The 20,524-nt window shown below is 38.0% G+C and overlaps 2 protein-coding genes across 3 annotated transcripts in view; one reads left to right on the forward strand and one right to left on the reverse strand.

The window, feature by feature from the left end:
* Window positions 1-1,080, reverse strand: part of WDR25 (WD repeat domain 25) — an 82,698-nt gene extending 81,618 nt beyond the window's left edge. Inside the window, 1 exon segment of the mRNA XM_070752217.1 lies at window positions 961-1,080. Coding sequence (XP_070608318.1) covers window positions 961-983 — 23 coding nt within the window. The 5' untranslated portion in view covers window positions 984-1,080.
* On the forward strand, window positions 934-19,480 carry WARS1 (tryptophanyl-tRNA synthetase 1). 2 transcript variants are annotated; one of them, XM_070752231.1, is made up of 11 exons: window positions 934-1,365; window positions 3,720-3,925; window positions 7,174-7,381; window positions 8,985-9,093; window positions 9,910-10,029; window positions 12,909-13,091; window positions 14,105-14,205; window positions 15,725-15,837; window positions 16,601-16,774; window positions 18,153-18,293; window positions 19,183-19,480. In XM_070752231.1, the coding sequence occupies exons 2-11, from the start codon at window positions 3,812-3,814 to the stop codon at window positions 19,339-19,341; spliced, it is 1,422 nt and encodes a 473-aa protein (XP_070608332.1). In that variant the 5' UTR covers window positions 934-1,365; window positions 3,720-3,811; the 3' UTR covers window positions 19,342-19,480. The 2 variants fall into 2 exon arrangements, with proteins under 2 accessions (XP_070608332.1, XP_070608340.1); XM_070752239.1 differs by having other exon boundaries at window positions 1,118-1,369.
* Window positions 19,481-20,524: the final 1,044 nt, after the last annotated feature.

A 20,524-nucleotide genomic window follows, 5' to 3' on the forward strand; every position in this document is an offset into this window, starting at 1 on the left:
AATTGAACACACTCAAAATCGTAGAAATGGTGGTAGACTTTAGGAGAAACCCTCCCATCCTACCACCTCTCACAATACTAGACAACACAGTATCAACAGTAGAGGCCTTCAAATTTCTAGGTTCTATCATATCTCAAGACCTAAAATGGTCACCAAACATCAAAAACGTCATCAAAAAAGCACAACAAATAATGTTCTTTCTGCACCAACTCAGAAAGCTCAAACTGCCCAAGGAGCTGGTGATAGAGTTCTACAGAGGAATTACTGAATCTGTCATCTGCACCTCATAACTGTCTGGTTTGGTTCTGCAACCCAATAAGACTGACACAGACTTCAGAGGATAATCAGAACTGCAGAAAAAACAATTGCTGCCAACCTGCCTTCTACTGAGGAGAGGACCTGTATACCGCAAGAGTCAAAAAGATGGCAGTGAAAATATTGACTGACCCCTCACATCCTGGACATAAACTGTTTCAACTCCTACCCTCAAAACAGAGCACTGCATACCAAGACAACTAGACACAAGAACAGTTTTTTCCTGTTCAGTTTTTAACATCACTCTGTTAAACAAATAGTTCCCTCAACACTATCAAACTACAGTATTTACTAAGTCTATCAAACTATTCACTGTCTGCTAGTTTTTTCTCATCATTCCTATCACCCATTTCCTCCCACTTAGGACTGTATGACTGTAATTTTTATTTGTATTCTTAAGATTTTTATTAAGATTGTTTATTCATTGCTTATTTGACCCCTATGACAATCATTAAGTGTTGTATCTCATGATTCTTGACAAATGTATCTTTTTTTTTATTGTACACTGAGAGCATATGCGCCAAGACAAATTCCTTGTGGGTCCAATCACACTTAGCCAATAAAGAATTCTATTCTAAAAAAAAAAAAAAAACTAGTCACTCAAACCACTGACCTAAAGGGGGACCCACTTTACAGCAACACTACCTGAGCGCAGCCTCCTCTGGCATCAGATTCAGATCGCCTTGCAGCGCGGCCGCATCCTTTCCTCGGAGAACGCCTCCCCTAGGAAACTCGACCTGCTCTCAAACGTTCCGGGTTTTACTCTCGCGCGCGTCATCCGTCCTTCCTCGTTTGCGCGCTCTTTATTTTATTTCATTTTTTTAACGGGAGCTTGGCCTTTCCGCAGTGCGCTCGCGGGGCGAAGCGCTGACGGGTTTCTTGTCCTCCTCGTCGTCCTCAGTTCCGGCTTAGGAACGCCTTTCCTGATCGGAAGACGATCCGCGTCGCACGAGCCGTGCTCTAAGCTGATGCAATGGGGTTGCGGCTGCTGCTGCCGCCGGAAAGTCGCTGAAAGAAGTGGAGGGATTCCGCGGACAGGGAAGACGAAAGGCAGGTAAAAGTAGGGAGGGCGGGGAGGCTTCTGGCTATCTTGAAAAGCCGGCTAGGGATCGAGAAAAGAAAGGGGAGAGCTTTGGAAAGAGATTGCCGTAGGAGAGAAGGGTCATTCTTTGTCAAGTGAACCAGGTGTCCACTTCAATGAGTTTTGCAGCCTTATTTGAAAAGAAACCATCACAAAAACAACATATATGATAGGAAAAAACGTGCTCTTTCTAATGAAAAAAAAAAGAAAATGATTGAAGGTGAGAAAACAGAGAGCTCTTCAATCATCTTCATTAGAAAGAGCAAGGGTTCTTTTTCTATCTCTCTCTGTTTTCTCACCTTCAATCATCTTCATTTTTATTTCATTAGAAAGAGCTTTTTTTCTATCATGTATGTTGTTTTTGTGATGGTTTCTTTTCAAAAAAGGCTTCATATTCACCTGGTCCACTTGACAAAGAATGACCCAGAAAGAAAAACCAAATCTAGGAAAAAGCCTGCTTCTTCTGCCTGACTCTCGGTGATAGGCACTTTATGTTATCTTTTTTGCTGTCCTGAAAATTAGTCATTGTGTGAATACAAGGCCAACCTGACCAGGAGGTTGATAATTAATTTTTATTATTTTATTTTTTTTATTTAATTAGGATTACAGGCCGCCCTTCTCCAAGTGGACTCAACTAACTAGTAATAGCATTTAGACTTGTATACAGCTTCATAGTGCTTTACAGTCCTCTAAGCCAGTGTTTCCCAACCTTGGCAACTTGAAGATATCTGGACTTCAACTCCCAGAATTCCCCAACCAGCATTCGCTGGCTGGGGAATTCTGGGAGTTGAAGTCCAGATATCTTCAAGTTGCCAAGGTTGGGAAACACTGCTGTAAGCGGTTTACAGAGAGTAAGCCTATTGCCCCCAATAATCTGGGTCTTTGTTTTACCCACCTTGGAAGGATGGAAAGCTGAGTCAACTTTGATGTTTAAGATTTCAATATTTAAAGGACTTTTTCAGGCTTTCTCGTTGAAATGCATTACAATGGCAGAATAAAATATGCCACGACAGCTGTTTCACTCATATTGCAGATTCAACTGAAACTGAACCCTTGCCTAACAATTTAATGAGAACTTTGCAGGTGTAATTTTCCCATCAGGGTACAATTTGTTTCCTTGTTCTCCTTGTTAGAAGATGTGTTCACTTGTGGTGTTTCTAGGCTGGCAGACACTGGTGCAGTCCATGGGCATAAACGGAATGTGGAAAGCTGCTCTTTTTTAAACCAAATCATTTTCAGGCCAGGTTTGTTGAAATAAACTGATAGGATAGACATCTCTTAGACTTTGCTAGTGGTTAGTGGCTTTCTCATTACCTATAAATGGAGAGTTCGGAATTGTAATTGGGGCCATGTGGACATGTGTATGCCCTGATGGTCAGATTTTGATGAAATGGTCCCCAAATCCAAATAACAATATTGGATTGATGCAATTGAATTTAATACAATGATACTGCACCAAAGCCATAATGCAAAGTTAAAATCGGTCTACTTTTCAACAAATAGAGCCATTGAGTTAGTGGAAAGGCAATTATATAATGTGTCAAAGCCCAAAAAATAACTAAAAGGCATTATAGAAAAAATGTGTGCAACTTAGGCTATCAGCGCCAAATGATGTTTGAAATAGGATTGGCTACTTCATATGTAGCTAGTTGGCTACTTTAGAATTAGCCAATCCTTTTTGCTCCTGAAGGTGGAGCAGAAAAAGCTATTGATATATATCCTAGCTGACAAATAAGTTTTTAAAATGTAATTGCTTCCTAACATCAATTACGGTGGAATTATCTACCTCTGTGGTGGCAAATCTATGGCAGGTATGCTAGAGGTGGCACATAGAGCCCTCTCTGGGCACCCAAGTCGTTGCCCAAGCTCAGTTTACTTCCTCCTACATTGCATGGCCCCATTCGCACTTTGCATGTGCGTGCTTACACAATGCCAAAAATGCACCAAAAATCCCCCTCAAAAGTAAAAAACAAGATGGTGGCACATGCGCAGTCCTGGAAACTTAGCTTCGGTGCATGCGCAGAATTATTTTTAAAAAAAATCCCCCCCCTCAAAAAAAGATGGTGGCGTCCATGGATCGGCACCAATACAACCAGTTCGGTGACGTCAATGCGGCATCACCAGTGGTTTAATACTGGTTCGGGCGAACCGGTCTAAACCGGTCCAAACCCACCTCTACTTATAACCCTTTTCTTTTACAACTATTCAAAGCTGCGACACCACTGAAAAAAGGTAATATACAACCAATAGGGAGGGAGGAGAAGGGAGGAAGAAAGAAAGATGATAGATTGATAGATGCTAATATTTATTATTTGTCTTATAGAATTCTCCAAGCTTGCTGTTTTGAAGTTTCTGGATAAAACATTATACAACGCACTTTAAATTAAAAATACAAGACTTTCCACACTCCTTAAAATGGCAGATATTCCAAATGGAAGCTTTTGCTCTCTTAAGCCTCTTGAACTGTTTGAACAAATAGCTGCACAAGGAGAAAACGTCAGATCACTGAAATCCAAGAAAGCACCAAAGGTAAAGTAGTATTTTGTTAGCTGAAATATATATATCAGATCTAGAGCTCTGTTATTGGCTGCAGATGCCTCCCGGAAAGCCCACTGCGTCTCATAATAGATTCGCTGCAGTTGCATTCCGGCAGGCATATGAACACAAAACAGAGGTCAAGTCAAAGTGTGCAAATGGTGGCAAGTGGCCGCCGAAGAAGATGAGGCAGGAGTCAAGGTGTGCAAGGCCTGATAAGTAGGGCAGCTCCACCCCCACATACCCACCCTAACTTATTTTTTACCTATGTGCCTCACCCCATCCTCTGCACTCCGGATAGTCTTAATTAGAGCTAATTTGGTAGGTGGGGCTTAATTTGATCATGTGCGCTCCAAAACATGATAGGACTTCTTTTCTAGGTGGGCCGTCTTTTTGGAGAAACACAGTAGTACTTGGAAGAAATTGTCATAAGCAGATGACTTACTTGACTGGCCCCCCCTCCCGAGTCCCTCAAAACTTTTCCAGAAAGTTTAACTACTAGTAAAAATGACAAAATGAGCAAGGAAAAAAAAAAATATCATAGGATTTATTCAGTGACAATGCAATATGAAAATAATTTTTTGTTGTTTGCTTTCCTTAATATCTGTCTATACTATGTTTCAATTGCTAAATCTTTACTGTAGATTTAGTATAATAAATAATAATAATTGGACCTTCATAGTAAATATTATGCATTACATTCTATGGATTAAATTAGTCAAATCGGTTCCAATCTAGATGAAATAGTTTTAACAGAATCTGTAAGAGCTGTAACCAATGAATGCATTATCTGTTCTAAAGTGGATACAGTCTGGCGTTATACAACTTAAGGTTGTGAACTAAAGAACAGAACTGCTACCTGCCCTTCAGATCTTTGCCCATTGTGGCATATGAAATCTTCCAAGTTTGAAGCACTTAGATATATAATAGAATTAGTAAACATCTCAGTAATCAGTGAGTTCCACTGGGATGGTGTGGTAGGAGAAGGTTGAGTGAATTCAAGGATTTTGTGAAGGGGGATATACCTTACTCCCTAGCTAAGAGTTTTTAAATAGAAAACTTTTGTCTTACCAGAAACTCTAAAGGTAAAATCCTCCCCATATCCCTCAGACCCATGTAGAAAGTTATTTTTCTACCTTAGTCTCACAGAAACCCATTCAAGTTCTTGTATAAACCTACAGTTCTGTAAAGTTCAGTTTGAAAAAAATCTTAGATGTTATCAGGAATTTGGAGAGGGAGCTGACATTTTTCATTAAGTAGTAGGCAGGAAGCTATTTTGCTCACTCTGCCTCCAACTTTCATTCACTCTACCTAAAGGAAATTTAGGCTCAGGATTGTGCTCCAACTACAACTTGTTAGATATGATGCTGCAATAGAAGTGTGTAAGTTTGTGTGCGTGTGTGTAGATATATAGATACACATAAGCTCATATATATGCATACATAGTGGAGTTCTTTGTGGTCTTTGAGCAGGGATGGGCTGCTAGCCGGAATGCTAAATTGGGCTCACCGCTGCGGTTTGTGAGTGCTTGTGGGGCCAGCGCGATTTTGCTTCTGTGCCTGTAGAGATAGCCAAATTGCGCATGGAGCCGCAGGTGCGCCTGTGTTTCAGCGAGGTTTTTTTGGTTCTGCGCATTTCAAGGCACAGGCGCACCTGCGGCTCCGTGTGCAATTTTGCTATCTCCAAAGGTGCAGAAGCAAAATCGTGCTGGCCCCGCAAGCGCTCATGAACCGCCGCGGCGAGCCCAATTTAGCGTTCTGGCTAGAGCCCACCCCTGTCTCTGAGCAATCAAACTCAGAGAACATAGATATGATAAACAGAGATAAGCAGAGTCTCAGGGGCAGGTTTTCTTCCTGCGACATTACAAAAGCAGTTGTTCTTGCTAAAGACTGAGCCTAAATCAAGTGCAGGGCTGCCTTTTTCCCACTATTTCTGCTCATTTCTCTGGATTTTGGAAAAAGAACATGTTCCATTGACCTCTATTAAACAATGTCAATTTATTGGATCTAGAAATCATGTCTTCTCTATAGCACACCTGTCTTTATTTATTTATTTATTATTTATTTATTTATTTATTTATTTATTAGATTTGTATGCCGCCCCTTTCCGTAGACTCGGGGCGGCTCACAACACAATAAAACAGTTCATAACAAATCTAATAATTTACAATTTAAAATATTTAAAAAAAACCCCATCATTTAAGCAAACATACATACAAGCATACCATACATAAATTGAATTGAATAGGTCCGGGGGAGATGTCTCAGTTCCCCCATGCCTGACGACAAAGGTGGGTTTTAAGGAGTTTACAAAAGGCAAGGAGAGTAGGGGCAGTTCTAATCTCTGGGGGGAGCTGGTTCCAGAGAGTCGGGGCCACCACAGAGAAGGCTCTTCCCCTGGGGCCCAGCAACCGACATTGTTTAGTTGACGGGACCCGGAGAAGGCCCACTCTGTGGGACCTAATTGGTCGCTGGGATTCGTGCGGCAGAAGGCGGTCTCGGAGATATTCTGGTCCGATGCCATGAAGGTCTTGTGGAGGAGTACCATCCCCCAAGAGATTCTGGATGACCCTGATCCTGTTAGGCCTTTTGTGAATCACTGAAGATCTGTTTCCTCAGACTTTCAAGCCTGGAGGTTAGGCAAGTTTTGTTACTGAGGTGATTTTAGGATTAGAATGAATTATTTACAATCCTGGGTTAATGGTTTTTTCCCCCTGATGTATTATTATTATATATCCAAAACCATATATTGACTGAGACCTCATATAGTGAGATGGGCAGCCATATAAATTATATAAATAATGCATTCTGTAAAAATACTTGGATTGATAAACAAGGGAAGCAAATTAGTACTAGTTGGAATAAGCTCACCAAAATCTTAAATGGAATACTTACAATAACCTTTCCTTTTCCTTTCCTTCCACTGTACCCATATGAAATAGATAAATATTTGTACCTGTTTTGCAAGTGGGAAAAGTGCAATAGAGGCCTTGAATGACGTGCTCAAAATTACACAAGCAGATTGCTTGGCTGTAATTGTGGCTTTGAGAATTTTCTTTTGCTTTTTGTCCCCCAGAACCAGCTGTTTCATTCCCGTGCAGATTTTTGCCTTCTGTACTTTCTATACATGGTAGATGTCGAGAACATTGAATGTGTATATATGTATATAGTTGCTAAGTTCAATGTCTCTAAACTTAATTTATTTGAATGCTGTTGTGTTGTTTTTTATTATTTTATTCCCAGGATGAAATTGATGCTGCAGTTAAGTTGTTGCTGTCATTAAAAGTAACTTATAAATCAGCAACAGGTCAAGAATATAAAGCAGATTCTCCTCCAACAAATTTCACTCCAGACAGTAACAATCCAGACAAAATTGAAGAGGATGATTTTGTGGACCCCTGGACAGTACAGACATCCAATGCAAAAGGAGTGGATTATGATAAACTTATAGGTGTGTGGAGTTCTAGTACCTTTAAAAAAATGTTTGTTTGTTTATTACATTTACATGCTGCCCATGTCACTCAAGTGTTTCTGAGTGGCTTACAACATTCTGAAAGTGAATGTACAGAATATTAAAAACATTGAAACATGAAATATTAATATAAATTAAGATTAAATGAATGAGAAAGTGGAATGCAATGGGGTTGGTGGTGGGCATGGTATTTGAAATACATTTGAAATACATGCAAAGACTCTAAGGATGTTCTTTAGGCATCTTCATTTTCAAATAGCACTTTTCATAAAATATTATCTTTCCCAGTTTGTTTGTTTGTTTGTTTGTTTGTTTGTTTGTTTGTTTGTTTGTTTATTGGATTTGTATGCCGCCCCTCTTCACAGACTCGGGGCAGCTAAGAACAGCAATAAAACAGTATATAACAAAATTCAATACTAAAAACAGTTAAAAACCCGTTATATAAAAAGCATTCATACATACAGACATACCATGCATAAAACTGTAAAGGCCTAGGGGGAAGTGTATCTCAGTTCCCCCATGCCTGGCGGCAGAGGTGGGTTTTAAGCAGTTTTCGAAATGCAAGGAGGGTGGGGGCAATTCTAATTTCTGGGGGGAGTTGGTTCCAGAGGGCCGGGGCCGCCACAGAGAAGGCTCTTCCTCTGGGTCCCGCCAAGCAACATTGTTTGGTTGACGGGACCCGGAGAAGACCCACTCTGTGGGACCTAACTGGTCGCTGGTTGCCAGGTAGGGCATTAGCTTCAAGTTCTGCAGGTGAGATGTTGTGCAAATGTCATGGTTAAGATGCTGGAATTCATTGACCCTTGATCTTACTCAATGACTATGCTTCTTTAATATTCAGTATTCCCAAATTCCCTTATTAAGTTTCTTTTACTTTTTAATTCATTTTATGGACAGCAGTGTAGGAATGTTTTTTCACTTCAGAATTTTTTAAATTATGATTATGTTTAGATTCCAAAAGCCATGGGATGTGACAGTGTCACCAGAATGGGACAAGTAACATTAATAGCTCATTTTTATGTTACTATTTAAGGGCTGAAACTAAATAATACAGCTGCTGTAGAGTTTAACTGATCTTTCAAAAAGCAAAATATGCATTGTATTTTAGTAGATTTTGCAGCATAAATCTTAGGATGTACTGCATGCAGGCATTAGGGTGAAATCTTTACTGAATTTTGGAGGTAATGTAGATTGAAACAGGTATCTTGAAATCTAATTAATTGCATAAGTAGACATGTTCTGTCAGCAAATATTTATTGTACAGTTACTTTTCAAGTCAAGGCCAATTGTCTATTGTAACTGGCGATTTCAGAAGATGAATCAAATTATCACTTTTTGACCTTTCATTTGAGATCAAATGTAGAACTTTTAAAATTATGCTTATGTTTAGATTCTAAAAGCCATGGAATGTGACAAGTGTAGTTCAAGTATAGTTCAATTATGTGTTCATCATTTACATGTGGTACAATTATTTCAACTATTTTCCCATTTTCTTTCTGAGGAATTGGGCTCTATGATTTCCTATTCATTAATGGATTCACCATGATGTATATAATGTAGTCTCTATTTCTGTTGTTTTCAGTTCGATTTGGCAGTAGCAAAATTGATAAAGACCTCATCAATAGAATAGAGAGAATTACAGGTCAAAAACCACATCATTTTCTACGGCGAGGTATTTTCTTTTCTCATAGGTAAGTGTACTTTATTACTAGCTTATTTGAATCCAACAAAATATTCTTTCTAAATGCCTCCTTCATTCATCTTAATATATTGAGTACTATTCTACAAGCATCCCTATGAAAGAACATTGGAACTTGGAGCATGAAATGGAAATGGTGGTCCTACATTCCTTGAATTTCAAAACTAGAATATTGCCACATTATATAAATGATGACACAGTATTTTCTTAAATACAAAATAATCACTAAATCTGTTCATGCTACTCTCCTTTATCTATCTATCTATCTATCTATCTATCTATTTATTTATTTATTTATTGGATTTATATACCGCCCCTCTCCGCAGATTCGGGGCGGCTAACAACAGTAATAAAAAAGCATATAATAATCAATACTAAAAACAGTTAAAAACCCATTATTATAAAAACCAAACATACATACAGATATACCATGGATTAAATTTTAGAGGCCTAGGGGAAAGAGTATCTCAATTCCCCCATGCCTGGCAGCAGAGGTGGGTTTTAAGCAGCTTACGAAAGGCAAGGAGGGTGGGGGCAATTCTAATCTCTGGGGGGAGTTGGTTCCAGGGGGCCGGGGCCGCCACAGAGAAGGCTCTTCCCCTGGGTCCCGCCAAGCGACATTGTTTAGTTGACGGGACCCGGAGAAGACCCACTCTGTGGGACCTAACCGGTCGCTGGGATTCGTGCAGCAGAAGGCGGTCCCTGAGATAATCTGGTCCGGTGCCATGAAGGGCTTTATAGGTCATAACCAACATGAGTTATATGAGTTTCCTTAAAAAGCTTACAATGTTTCCTCACTTTCCTCCAGAGATATGAACCAAATTCTTGATGCATATGAACAGAAGAAGCCATTTTACCTTTATACGGGTAGAGGTCCCTCATCTGAGACAATGCATGTTGGCCACCTTATCCCATTTATGTTTACAAAGTAAGTAATTCTGATAAGTTTTATTTTAATTAAATGCTTTCTTATTTTAAAAGTGGTTAATTTCAGTGGAAGATATTTAGAATAGAATAACAGAGTTGGAAGGGACCTTAGAGCAGTGTTTCCCAATATTGGCAAATTGAAGATATTTGGACTTCAACTCCCAGAATTCCCCAGCCAGTGGATGCTTTAGAGGTCTTCTTGTCGAACCCCCTGCTTAGGCAGGAAACTCTATATCACTTCAGACAACTGGTTATCCAACATCTTCTTTAAAACTTCCAGTGTTGTAGCATTCATTACTTCTGGAGGCAAGCTGTTCCACTGATTAATTATTCTGTCAGGAAATTTCTCCTTAGTTATAGAGTTCTCTCCTTGATTAGTTTCCACCCATTGCTTCTTGTTCTACTCTAAGATGCTTTGGAAAATAGTTTGATTCCCTCTTCTTTGTGGCAACTCCTGTGATATTGGAACACTGCTATCATGTCTCCCTAGTCCTTCTTTTCATTAAACTAGACATACCCAGTTCCTGCAACTGTTCTTCATAGGTTTTAGCCTCCAGTCCCTTAATCATCTTTGTTGCGCTAATGTTTGCATTATGCTAATTGCTGAGATCTCTAATTAGCTATGGAGATTGAGATCAATATACATAAAGGTTTACCAAAGTATCATTTCTTTGTTGCTGTTTCTTCTGGAAACAATTTTTGTATCTTGGTATACTCTCCTGAACTGATTATAAGGTAGTTTTGTGGGAATGGGAAATCACCCTAAATTGGATGCAATATTTTTGATGAGCAGAAAACATTTGTATGTATACATACATGCATATATACATGTTTCTGCTCATTGATAGCAATAGCACTTAGACTTATATAACACATTACAGTGCTTTACAGCCCTATCTAAGTGGTTTACAGAGTCAGCATATTTCCCCCACCAATTTGGATCCTCATTTTACCCACATGACAAGGATGGAAGGCTGAGTCAACTTTGAGCCTGCTGATATTTGAACTGCCAAATTGCAGGCAGCTGGCAATCAGCAGCTGGCACTACAGCACCAAGGCTCATTAAAAATACTTGCATCCAATTTTGACTTCAGTTTATATAATGCTCCAGTTTGAGAGGAATTTGAAAGATTTGCAAGAATTCAAAATCTATTAATCTAAAAATTAGTTAATACAATAATGATGCAACTTTAATGGCATGGAGAGTATAATCATGCTTTAGATTTATCATATTGTTTTTAAACGTCATCAATTGCCTTAAGTGTTACACAAGGAGAAAGTCAACATTTAATAAAATTTAAAAAAAATGAGTAATTTCCAAGCATGAAGTAAGAACCATAATTCTTAAGTCATGCAGTTGTGGGGCCTCACTCAGATATAAAATAAGAGTGGGGAAAGACTAAAGACTATTAAGAGAAAAATAAATTTGAGAGATGTATTGAAAATGAAATGATAATGGATTATAATTATTTTAAGAACAGAAATAATGTTAAGAATATTGTATGGATGTTTGAAACTCAGAAAGCAAATGCTCATGACATGGGATGTTGAAAGACAAAAACCAACATTTATTTGGGGGGGGGTGGAATTTGATATCTAGGGACATATATTATATCTAGTGGTGCAAGAAAAAATGAAACAGGTGATTCCCAAAATCTGAATATCGGACCTAAGTACTGTAATTGCATGAGTTGTCCTAAATAATTGCTGCTGTAAGAAAAATATGTTCGTTCATTCATTCATTCATTCATTTGATTTCTATTCTGCCCTTCTCCTGAGACTCAAGGTGCTCACAACAAAGCAAATACAAAACGTACAAGAAATCTAACATTAAAAAACCTTAATACTAAAAACTTGTAAGAAACTAACTTTAACTTCATATTCTAAAACCCCAAATCATTTAAAAAACCAATTGTCCACATTCATCTTATCATACTATATAGATTCAATCATAAGTCAGGGTAGATGGTAATATTCAGTGGCCCCAGACCTGTCAGCAGAGGTGCAGTTTTAAAACCTTACGGAAGGCTGGGAGGGTAGGCGCAATACGAATTTCCGGGGCAGTTGATTCCAAAGGACCGGGGCTGCCACAGAAAAGGCTCCTCCCCTAAGCCCCACCAGGCAGCATTGTCTGGCTGATGGGACCTGGCAGGCCACTGGGATGCATGAGGTAGAAGACGGTCCCATAAGAAATCTGGTCTGATGCCATGTAGGTATTGTGCACAATTAAGCATAATAAAATCCATTATTAGAACTCAAGGTACATATGATATGATGAGAAGAAAAGTAATGTTTCAGTAATGTAAAATATTATTCATAAAAATAAACTTTGGTATTACTAAATTGCTTTGTATTTTAAGATGCAAGCTACTATTATGCAGGAAGAGGGTGCTATCATTCCAAGGAAGCATGGACATCTCCAAAGACTGGGCAGGAAAACCAATATATTTGTTCGTCATGGATTCACCATCTAAATGTCACGTCTAATGTACTTGCTTCAAATGTCATAAAATAATTATATAATCATATCATTTACTCTGTGATACAAAGATACATGTATCATTTTGAGGTCAATATGGCTTGTTATACACATCAGTTACAAGATAAAGTACTTCCACAATTTATCATATACATGTATTTTTCTTGCGAAATAGCTGTATATGCATTACCACAATATTTATAACATATTCGTAGGCAGGTGTGCATCTACATACCAAGAGATATACTCAAATAAATGTTGTTAGCTGAGAAAATGTTGTCCAAACGCTACACAAGTGATTGTAAATAAGGTTATTAACTTGTCGTTTGCATATCACATAATTTAACTAGAAATTACCTTGAAACACTTGTTTTGTTTGAGCTTGTTTTGCTTCTTCCTAGGTGGCTACAAGAAACATTTAATGTTCCATTAGTCATACAAATGACTGATGATGAGAAATATTTGTGGAAAGACTTGACCATTGAGAAAGCCTACCAGTACGCTATAGAAAACATCAAGGACATAATAGCCTGTGGATTTGATATTAATAAAACATTTATCTTTTCTGATTTCTCTTACATGGGGTAAGGATCTCATTTTTTGATAACTGAATGATCAAAATTCATCATTTTGAGGTAATATTAAACTATGCAGCAACTTTAACACAGTTCACTGCTGTTTCTTTAACCAATTTTCTTTCAGAAAATCTAATACATAATATGGCATGTGTCAGTTTTGAAAGAACACTGCTTTAGAAAATCTTTTTGAAATAAATGCCACCGCAAAGAGTATTATTCTACAGGATAATTCTGTTTTGAGTTATTGCTGTTAAAAGAATGTTTGATAATCCTTTATTTCTTTATCATAAAAACGAGTCATTTGAAGAGATTCAAATGCCATGATTGAAATGTAATTCTTATGTAAGGGGAATAAATAGAGCAACAGCAATACTTGAAATTCTTTCAACTTTAGAAGAAACATTTCATTCAAAGAAAAAAATTCTTAAATTGTGCTGTGTATATTGTTTGGCTAGGCTCTGAAAAACCATCTTGTGGTTTTCTACAGAATTTTAACGTTCTAGGATTGCAAACGTAAAAGTTTGTAATATATTAAACCCTTTGAGCTGACCTGGCCCAATTCCTGGAGTGCCCCTTGGCAGGCTGCATTGACCTGATGAACACAGCAGAATCAGTTTTGCTAATATCTTGTGATCATTAGCAGCTTTAGAAGGCTTAAAACTGAAACAACTTTGGTTGTTGAAATCAATTGGTGATCCTTTATCCGATGGGGGGGGGGATAGAACAAAAAAAATATCAGTTCTTTGTGGCTTAAATACAATGTGTAGCACAATAAGTCTGTATAAGCTTATAAGAACATTTCCAGTAAAGTAAAATCTATAATTAAAAAAATTGGAAATGCTTCATGAAAAAGCTAACTAAAGTAGCTTAAATTTTATTCAAACTTAGTTCTGAATACAATATATTAAACATCCATGTTTCATTATACCTGATTGCAATATTGACTTATGAGCATTCTCAAGAGCACAAACCTCTCTGTGTTGAGATTTGAGATTTTGATTCTTCTGCCTTTTTCCCAGGACAAGCGTAGGCTTCTATGAAAATATTGTTAAAGTTCAAAAGCATGTGACATTCAATCAAGTGAAAGGAATCTTTGGTTTTACAGATAGTGACTGCATAGGTGAGTTGCAATATAATTCTATTAACTAATATAAGATATTGGAAACAAACGCTTACCTGAAATTCTGGTTCAAAAAAGCAAAAGAGTGGAATACCATGCTTGAATCTTGGACTAATGCCAGGGGGAGCAGGTTGAAGAACCATGAAGAATCCCACAATGATGAACTTTGCTTTATATGATTCACAGTATTTTTTGGAGCAGGTTCTGATGGTGCATATGAAATAAAAACATCATTAGTAAATTCACTGGAGGCATCTTTGCTTTATAAGCATAGTACAGTGGTACCTCTACTTAAGAACGCCTCTACTTAAGAACTTTTCTAGATAAGAACCAGGTGTTCAAGATTTTTTGCCTCTTCTTAAGAACCATTTTCTAATTAAGAACCCGAGCCAGGAAACATTTCCCAGAAAATTTGAGAGCTGCACAAAGGCCCCGCCAGTTTCCTGCCATTCCCCCTTTAATCCAGGCCATCTCAGGCTTTTCTTGGCTGCCAGAGGAGCCTTTCGGTGGCCCTTAAGGAGTCTTTAGCAGTCTAGAGCGAACAAAACATTTTCCTTTCTCTGGGCGCTTGGAGAGGGAATAAACCTCTGCCAGCGCCCAGAGAAAAGAAACGCTCCCTTTGCTCCATTCCCCCTGAGTTTCTCTCTCTCTGGCGCAGTGTATGGGAGGCAGCCTCATGCTGGGTGTATAGGAGGCGCTTGCTCCTCGCAGCCTCAGAGTCCCTCACTCTTTTTTTTAAGCCTTAAAGTTTTGGATTTTTTTGACCTCCCTCACTTCACCTTCTTCCTTCAGCAGCAACTGTCCTCCTCCTCTTCTTCCTTCTCCTCCTCCCACCCAGATTCCGAGCTTTTATTTCTTCCCTAATAAGTTTGCATGCATTATTTGCTTTTACATTGATTCCTATGGGAAAAACTGCTTCTACTTACAAACTTTTCTGCTTAAGAACCTGGTCACGGAATGAGTTAAGTTCTTAAGTAGAGATACCACTGTAGTTATAGCTTATGTATTTGTTACAGTTGTAATCTACCCATGGAGAGTTTCAGATATATGGCTGAACTACTGTAGAGCTTGCAACATCTTCAGACACCGTTACTAATAGTGAGAGTAGCTGTGAACTTGATGATCCCAAGTTTTTCCTTCCTGTACTTGTACTTGGCAGATTATCATTTCTGCTTAGGTAATGTTTAGACAGTTAAAAGTATAGTGTACAGAAAAGGGAAAGAATACTTCAATCATTGAAATGATTCCAATATCATAACGTCAAGTCAAAATCACTGTCATGAAGTAATAGCCATTTACAAAATAGCTCCAAATGTGTTGCTTCAAATACAAATAACTACCGAAGATTTTAAAGTATATTTGCTCACATGTTGCCTTTTCATCGTTTAATTCTAAAATATATTCATATATATTATTTACACGTAATAAGTTATTTAGCTTTATTGAATCTGATTTCTGTATTTAACCACTGTTTTTCATTGTGTTTTATTGGAGAAATGAGTATTTTGTGCTTTTCTAGGAAAAATAAGTTTTCCGGCTATTCAAGCTGCTCCTTCCTTTAGTTCATCATTTCCTGAGATCTTCAACAATAGGAAGGATATCCAGTGTTTGATCCCATGTGCAATTGATCAGGTAAGAAAGCTGTCTCAGATGTTTTAAACAACTTCCATCAAATCCATTAGAGCAAATATTAGTGATATATGTTCTGCAGGTCTCTAGTTGCAGCTTGCCTTTGATCCAAGCTTCTACCATTTAACTTAAGGAAATTTAAGAAACAAAAATTTTCCAACATGTTATACTATTTGTAGTGCTCTTCCTCTCTTGACTTACACCAGGGGTGAAATCCTCTGAAATTGCTACCGGTTCTTTTTGCGCACGCTTTGTGTGTACATATGCGGCATAGAAATCCAATAAATACATAAATGTACGCTGTGCACACATGCTCACCGCAGGCACTACCATGCAGCGTTAAAAAAATATTTTGGAGCCATCAAAGTCTGCAAAAGTAAATAGAACAGCAAGTGGGGTGGGGATCAGCTTTGCTGTGGGATTTAGATTAGCTAGAAAGCAGGAAATCCTATTTTCTAGTTAATTAGATTGCGCGGCACAGCTGATTGGATATACCAGATTGCCTGAACTGATAGCATTTTTTTTACTACCAGTTTGGGTGAACTGGTATGGACCGGTAGCATTTCACCTCCGACTTACACTGTAACACAGGGGTATCAAACACACAGTTTGCGGGCCAGATTTGTCACTTGCTGGCCTTGCCCAGTTTAGCGAAGGGGAAGAACAGTCCCGATACATCATGTGACGACACTGTGATGACGCGAGTTTGACAACAGGTTCATGCTGTAAGGCTTTTTGTTCTTTCCCTCCCACCCCTGTTTTTTAGGATCCCTATTTTAGAATGACAAGAGATGTAGCTCCTCGGATTGGCTTCCCCAAGCCAGCATTACTGCATTCTGTCTTCTTCCCAGCCTTGCAGGGAGCACAAACAAAAATGAGCGCTAGCGATCCTAACTCCTCCATCTTTCTTACTGATACACCCAAGCAAATCAAAACAAAGGTAGGAGACCACTGTTACATAACAGGTGGTGTTGCTATTGAATTCCAGCTTGCCGCTTTGTCTTCACAGACTATTCATTTCAGCTCTGCAATTTTTTCCACAATTTTTCCCTGAAGAATATTGAAGCCATTATTGAAAATTATATTCTAAAACAGACTGTGCCTTAAATACTTCACTCTAATCACATGTCTTTGCACTGCAAATTAAAGTAACAGCAATATGTACTTAATGTACTAAGGCTCCTGCGACTGACTGTTTCTCCATGTCCGCATGAAATTATTTGACAGTTGCTGAGCAACTTATCAAAGTGTGTAATCCCAGTCTTGGCTTTAAGGAGCGTGGGCTTCCCTCATCAGCCATTTTTTTGCATATATAGTGGTACGTCTATCTAAGAACACCTCTACTTATGAACTTTTCTAGATAAGAAAAGGGTGTTCAAGATTTTTTTGCCTTGTCTCAAGAATCATTTTCCACTTACAAACTCGAGCCTCCGAAACTGTAACCGGAAAAGGCAGGGAGAAGCCTCCGTGGGGCCTCTCTAGGAATCTCCTGGGAAGAAACATGCCGGAAAAGGCAGGGAGAAGCCTCCGTGGGGCCTCTCTAGGAATCTCCTGGGAGGAAACAGGGCCTCCACCCTCCCTGTGGTTTCCCCAATCACGTGCATTATTTGCTTTTACATTGATTCCTATGGGAAAAATTGATTCTTCTTACAAACTTTTCTGCTTAAGAACCTGGTCACGGAATGAATTAAGTTCGTAAGTAGAGGTACCACTGTATCTCATAACATGCAATTGTCATACCTTGGAGCAGATTGCATGTGACCCTTTGCAAAGTAACACCCAAATGATTATTCAGACAAAAATGAATCTCAGAACAGATTTAATAGGTGGAAAAACATGATTTTTAGATGCGTAGTAAAATACTTTCAGGGTTTTTTTCACTTGTTTCTAACGCTATTTTTGAATATGTTTTTCCTCATTTACAAAAATATTCAAAATAAACAGTTTAAGCTTCAGATTGACGAAGATCACTCGATTCTATTTGGATCATTAGCATAATTTTATGTTTTATCATTTTCATATTATAATGATGCAAAGGAAAATCCATAAAATGTGTCTAACCAACATACTGGTGGTGGGTGGAATGTAACTCAGTTTTGATTAATATGCATTTATTTGTTTTTTATTCAATGTGGCCTTCTTTACTTTGCAGTGTTGGATATATTATGCGCTACCTGAAGCTTATGTAAGATTTAACTGCAATATGTTGAAAAATATTGAAAAATCTATAGATGCTGTTTATTATATATAAAGTGTACTTTATATAAAAGCTTTCCCCCATTTCTAATGCATGTACATATTCTTGTATCTTGCTCCAGATTAATAAGCATGCTTTCTCTGGTGGCAAAGACACTGTTGAAGAGCACAGGCAATATGGTGGCAATTGTGATGTAGATGTGTCTTATATGTATCTCACCTTCTTCCTTGAAGATGACGACAGACTAGAACAAATTAAGCAGGTAATTGCCGACTCATTTTTCAAATGTTCTGCTTATCTTGAAAAAATATTCAGAGATGACCATCAGATCCCTGAGCCAAACTAGGGGGTGTTTTTTTAAAAAAAACATTTCATTCATAAAATCTATACATTTAATATTGTTTCCTCTGAATACAACATGATTATTTAAAATAAAAGGTAATTACTTTTTTATATTTAAATTGTGCCTCCAAGACATTCAAGGTGGTGTACATGGACATGATCAAAACATTTAAATATCTTAAAGGGTTAAATAAGGTTCAGGAGGGAAGTGTTTTTAATAGGAAAGTGAACATAAGAAGAAGAGGACACAATCTGAAGTTAGTTGGGGGAAAGATCAAAAGCAACGTGAGAAAATATTATTTCACTGAAAGAGTAGTAGATGCTTGGAACAAACTTCCGGCAGACGTGGTCAGTAAATCCACAGTAACTGAATTTAAACATGCCTGGGATAAACATATATGCATCCTAAGATAAAATACAAGAAATAGTATAAGGGCAGACTAGATGGAACGTGAGGTCTTTTTCTGCCATCAATCTTCTATGTTTCTAAATGGTTGTGAGAATGAATAGCCCAAAGTCCATTTCCATGTCCGAAAGTTGAATTGATCATGTCTCCTCCACAATCCTAATACCACTGCATTGGCTAACTATTCAGGGAGTTAAAAGGAACTCCCGAGTCATCAAATCGCACCTCCATCTTGTGCCTAAAGTATCCCTTTCTATGATGTCGTATAAGACCTTTGGAGGGAATGATACTTAAAATTAAGAAAGGCAGAGTGCTTTCCATGTCCGCACAGTACCTTTCAGGAGATTAGCAGGAGACGTCATTGGATATGACCATTCCCTTTGACCGTGACATTTTTTGGCAGGCTTACACAAGTGGAGCCCTGCTGACAGGAGAACTCAAGAAGGTGTTGATTGAAACTCTTCAGCCCTTGATTGCGGCTCACCAGCAAAGGCGAAAGCAGATCAGTGATGAACTGGTGAAGGAATTCATGACCCCACGGAAGCTGGCATTTGACTACTAATTCTACAACTGCATGTTAATTTATCAGTACATAAAGATCACATGTTATTGTACTACATTGTTCTTTCCCCCCCCCCCTTAATTATGTACAGGCATAAACAACACTGCTTTTAATTATTAAATTATTCATATGCAACTAATGGTTATGTGGGGAAATTATGTGTCTGTACTTGACCAAAAAAATATAAATTTGTTGTAGATATTATTTGGACTTTATAGATTAGCATGGTAATTTATTTCCTGGAGAAGATTGTTTTTCCACAAAATACCTAGTTTCAATGAATATGTTGATGGGGAGAAAACCGACTTATTAAGAATCCAACTCTCTGGAACATTTTTATATCAAGTAGGATTTCCTGTTTCATCTCTAACTTAAATCATTTGTTACAGTCAATATATTTTTCAAACATTTCAATATACTATTTATGGTTCTATCTTTCTAAAATCGTGAATTATTCATATGTTTTACAGTCATAAGAATATTTATGTTGGCTTGAAAAACAGAACAGTTTATTCTTTGAATGATATCTAGCTGGGAAATAGTCAAAATATACTGAACATTTGCTGGCTTTTACCAAATCATCGTACATGGTATTTCTAACCAATATATATATATTGGTTAAAATATATACATATACCGTATATGGTTTTTTTTATGTCAGATCACCCTGGTATATTGAAGGAACGTCACAGCTCCTTTTTGCCTCTAGGCCCAACCCAGGACCATTTCAAGGCAGTTAATTTATTCATAGCCGACAACTATATTCTGTATATGTACATACATTTGATACATACATACATACATACATACATACATACATACATACATACATACATACATATATTTGTTTTCGTAGATTTTCACGGGTATATGTATGTAGATTGTTCTGAGTTCGGGTTTTGCCCCGTGTAATATTTTGCAGATCTATGCGATGTTTCTGTGAAATCACATTCACCATCATCAGACTGAAGTTGTAAGCTTCGTGCTGCTGTAGATATATCTCCATCTATATCTATATCTGCAGCAGCACGAAGCTTACAACTTCAGCCTGATGATGGTGAATGTGATTTCACCGAAACGTCGCATAGACATGCAAAATATTATACAGGGCAAAACCCAAACTCAGAACAATCTACATACATACACACACACACACACACACACACACACACACACACACACA

The sequence above is a fragment of the Erythrolamprus reginae genome, chromosome 1, assembly GCF_031021105.1.
Source record: "Erythrolamprus reginae isolate rEryReg1 chromosome 1, rEryReg1.hap1, whole genome shotgun sequence".
In the NCBI taxonomy this organism is placed as follows: domain Eukaryota; kingdom Metazoa; phylum Chordata; class Lepidosauria; order Squamata; family Dipsadidae; genus Erythrolamprus; species Erythrolamprus reginae.

Excerpts from the sequence above, each read along its gene's own strand:
- WARS1 (XM_070752231.1), top strand. The coding sequence starts at position 3,812 with ATGGCAGATATTCCAAATGGAAGCTTTTGCTCTCTTAAGCCTCTTGAA. Across the intron at positions 7,382-8,984 it reads GGATTATGATAAACTTATAG|TTCGATTTGGCAGTAGCAAA; the intron begins GTGTGTGGAGTT and ends TGTTGTTTTCAG. Across the intron at positions 14,206-15,724 it reads TACAGATAGTGACTGCATAG|GAAAAATAAGTTTTCCGGCT; the intron begins GTGAGTTGCAAT and ends GTGCTTTTCTAG.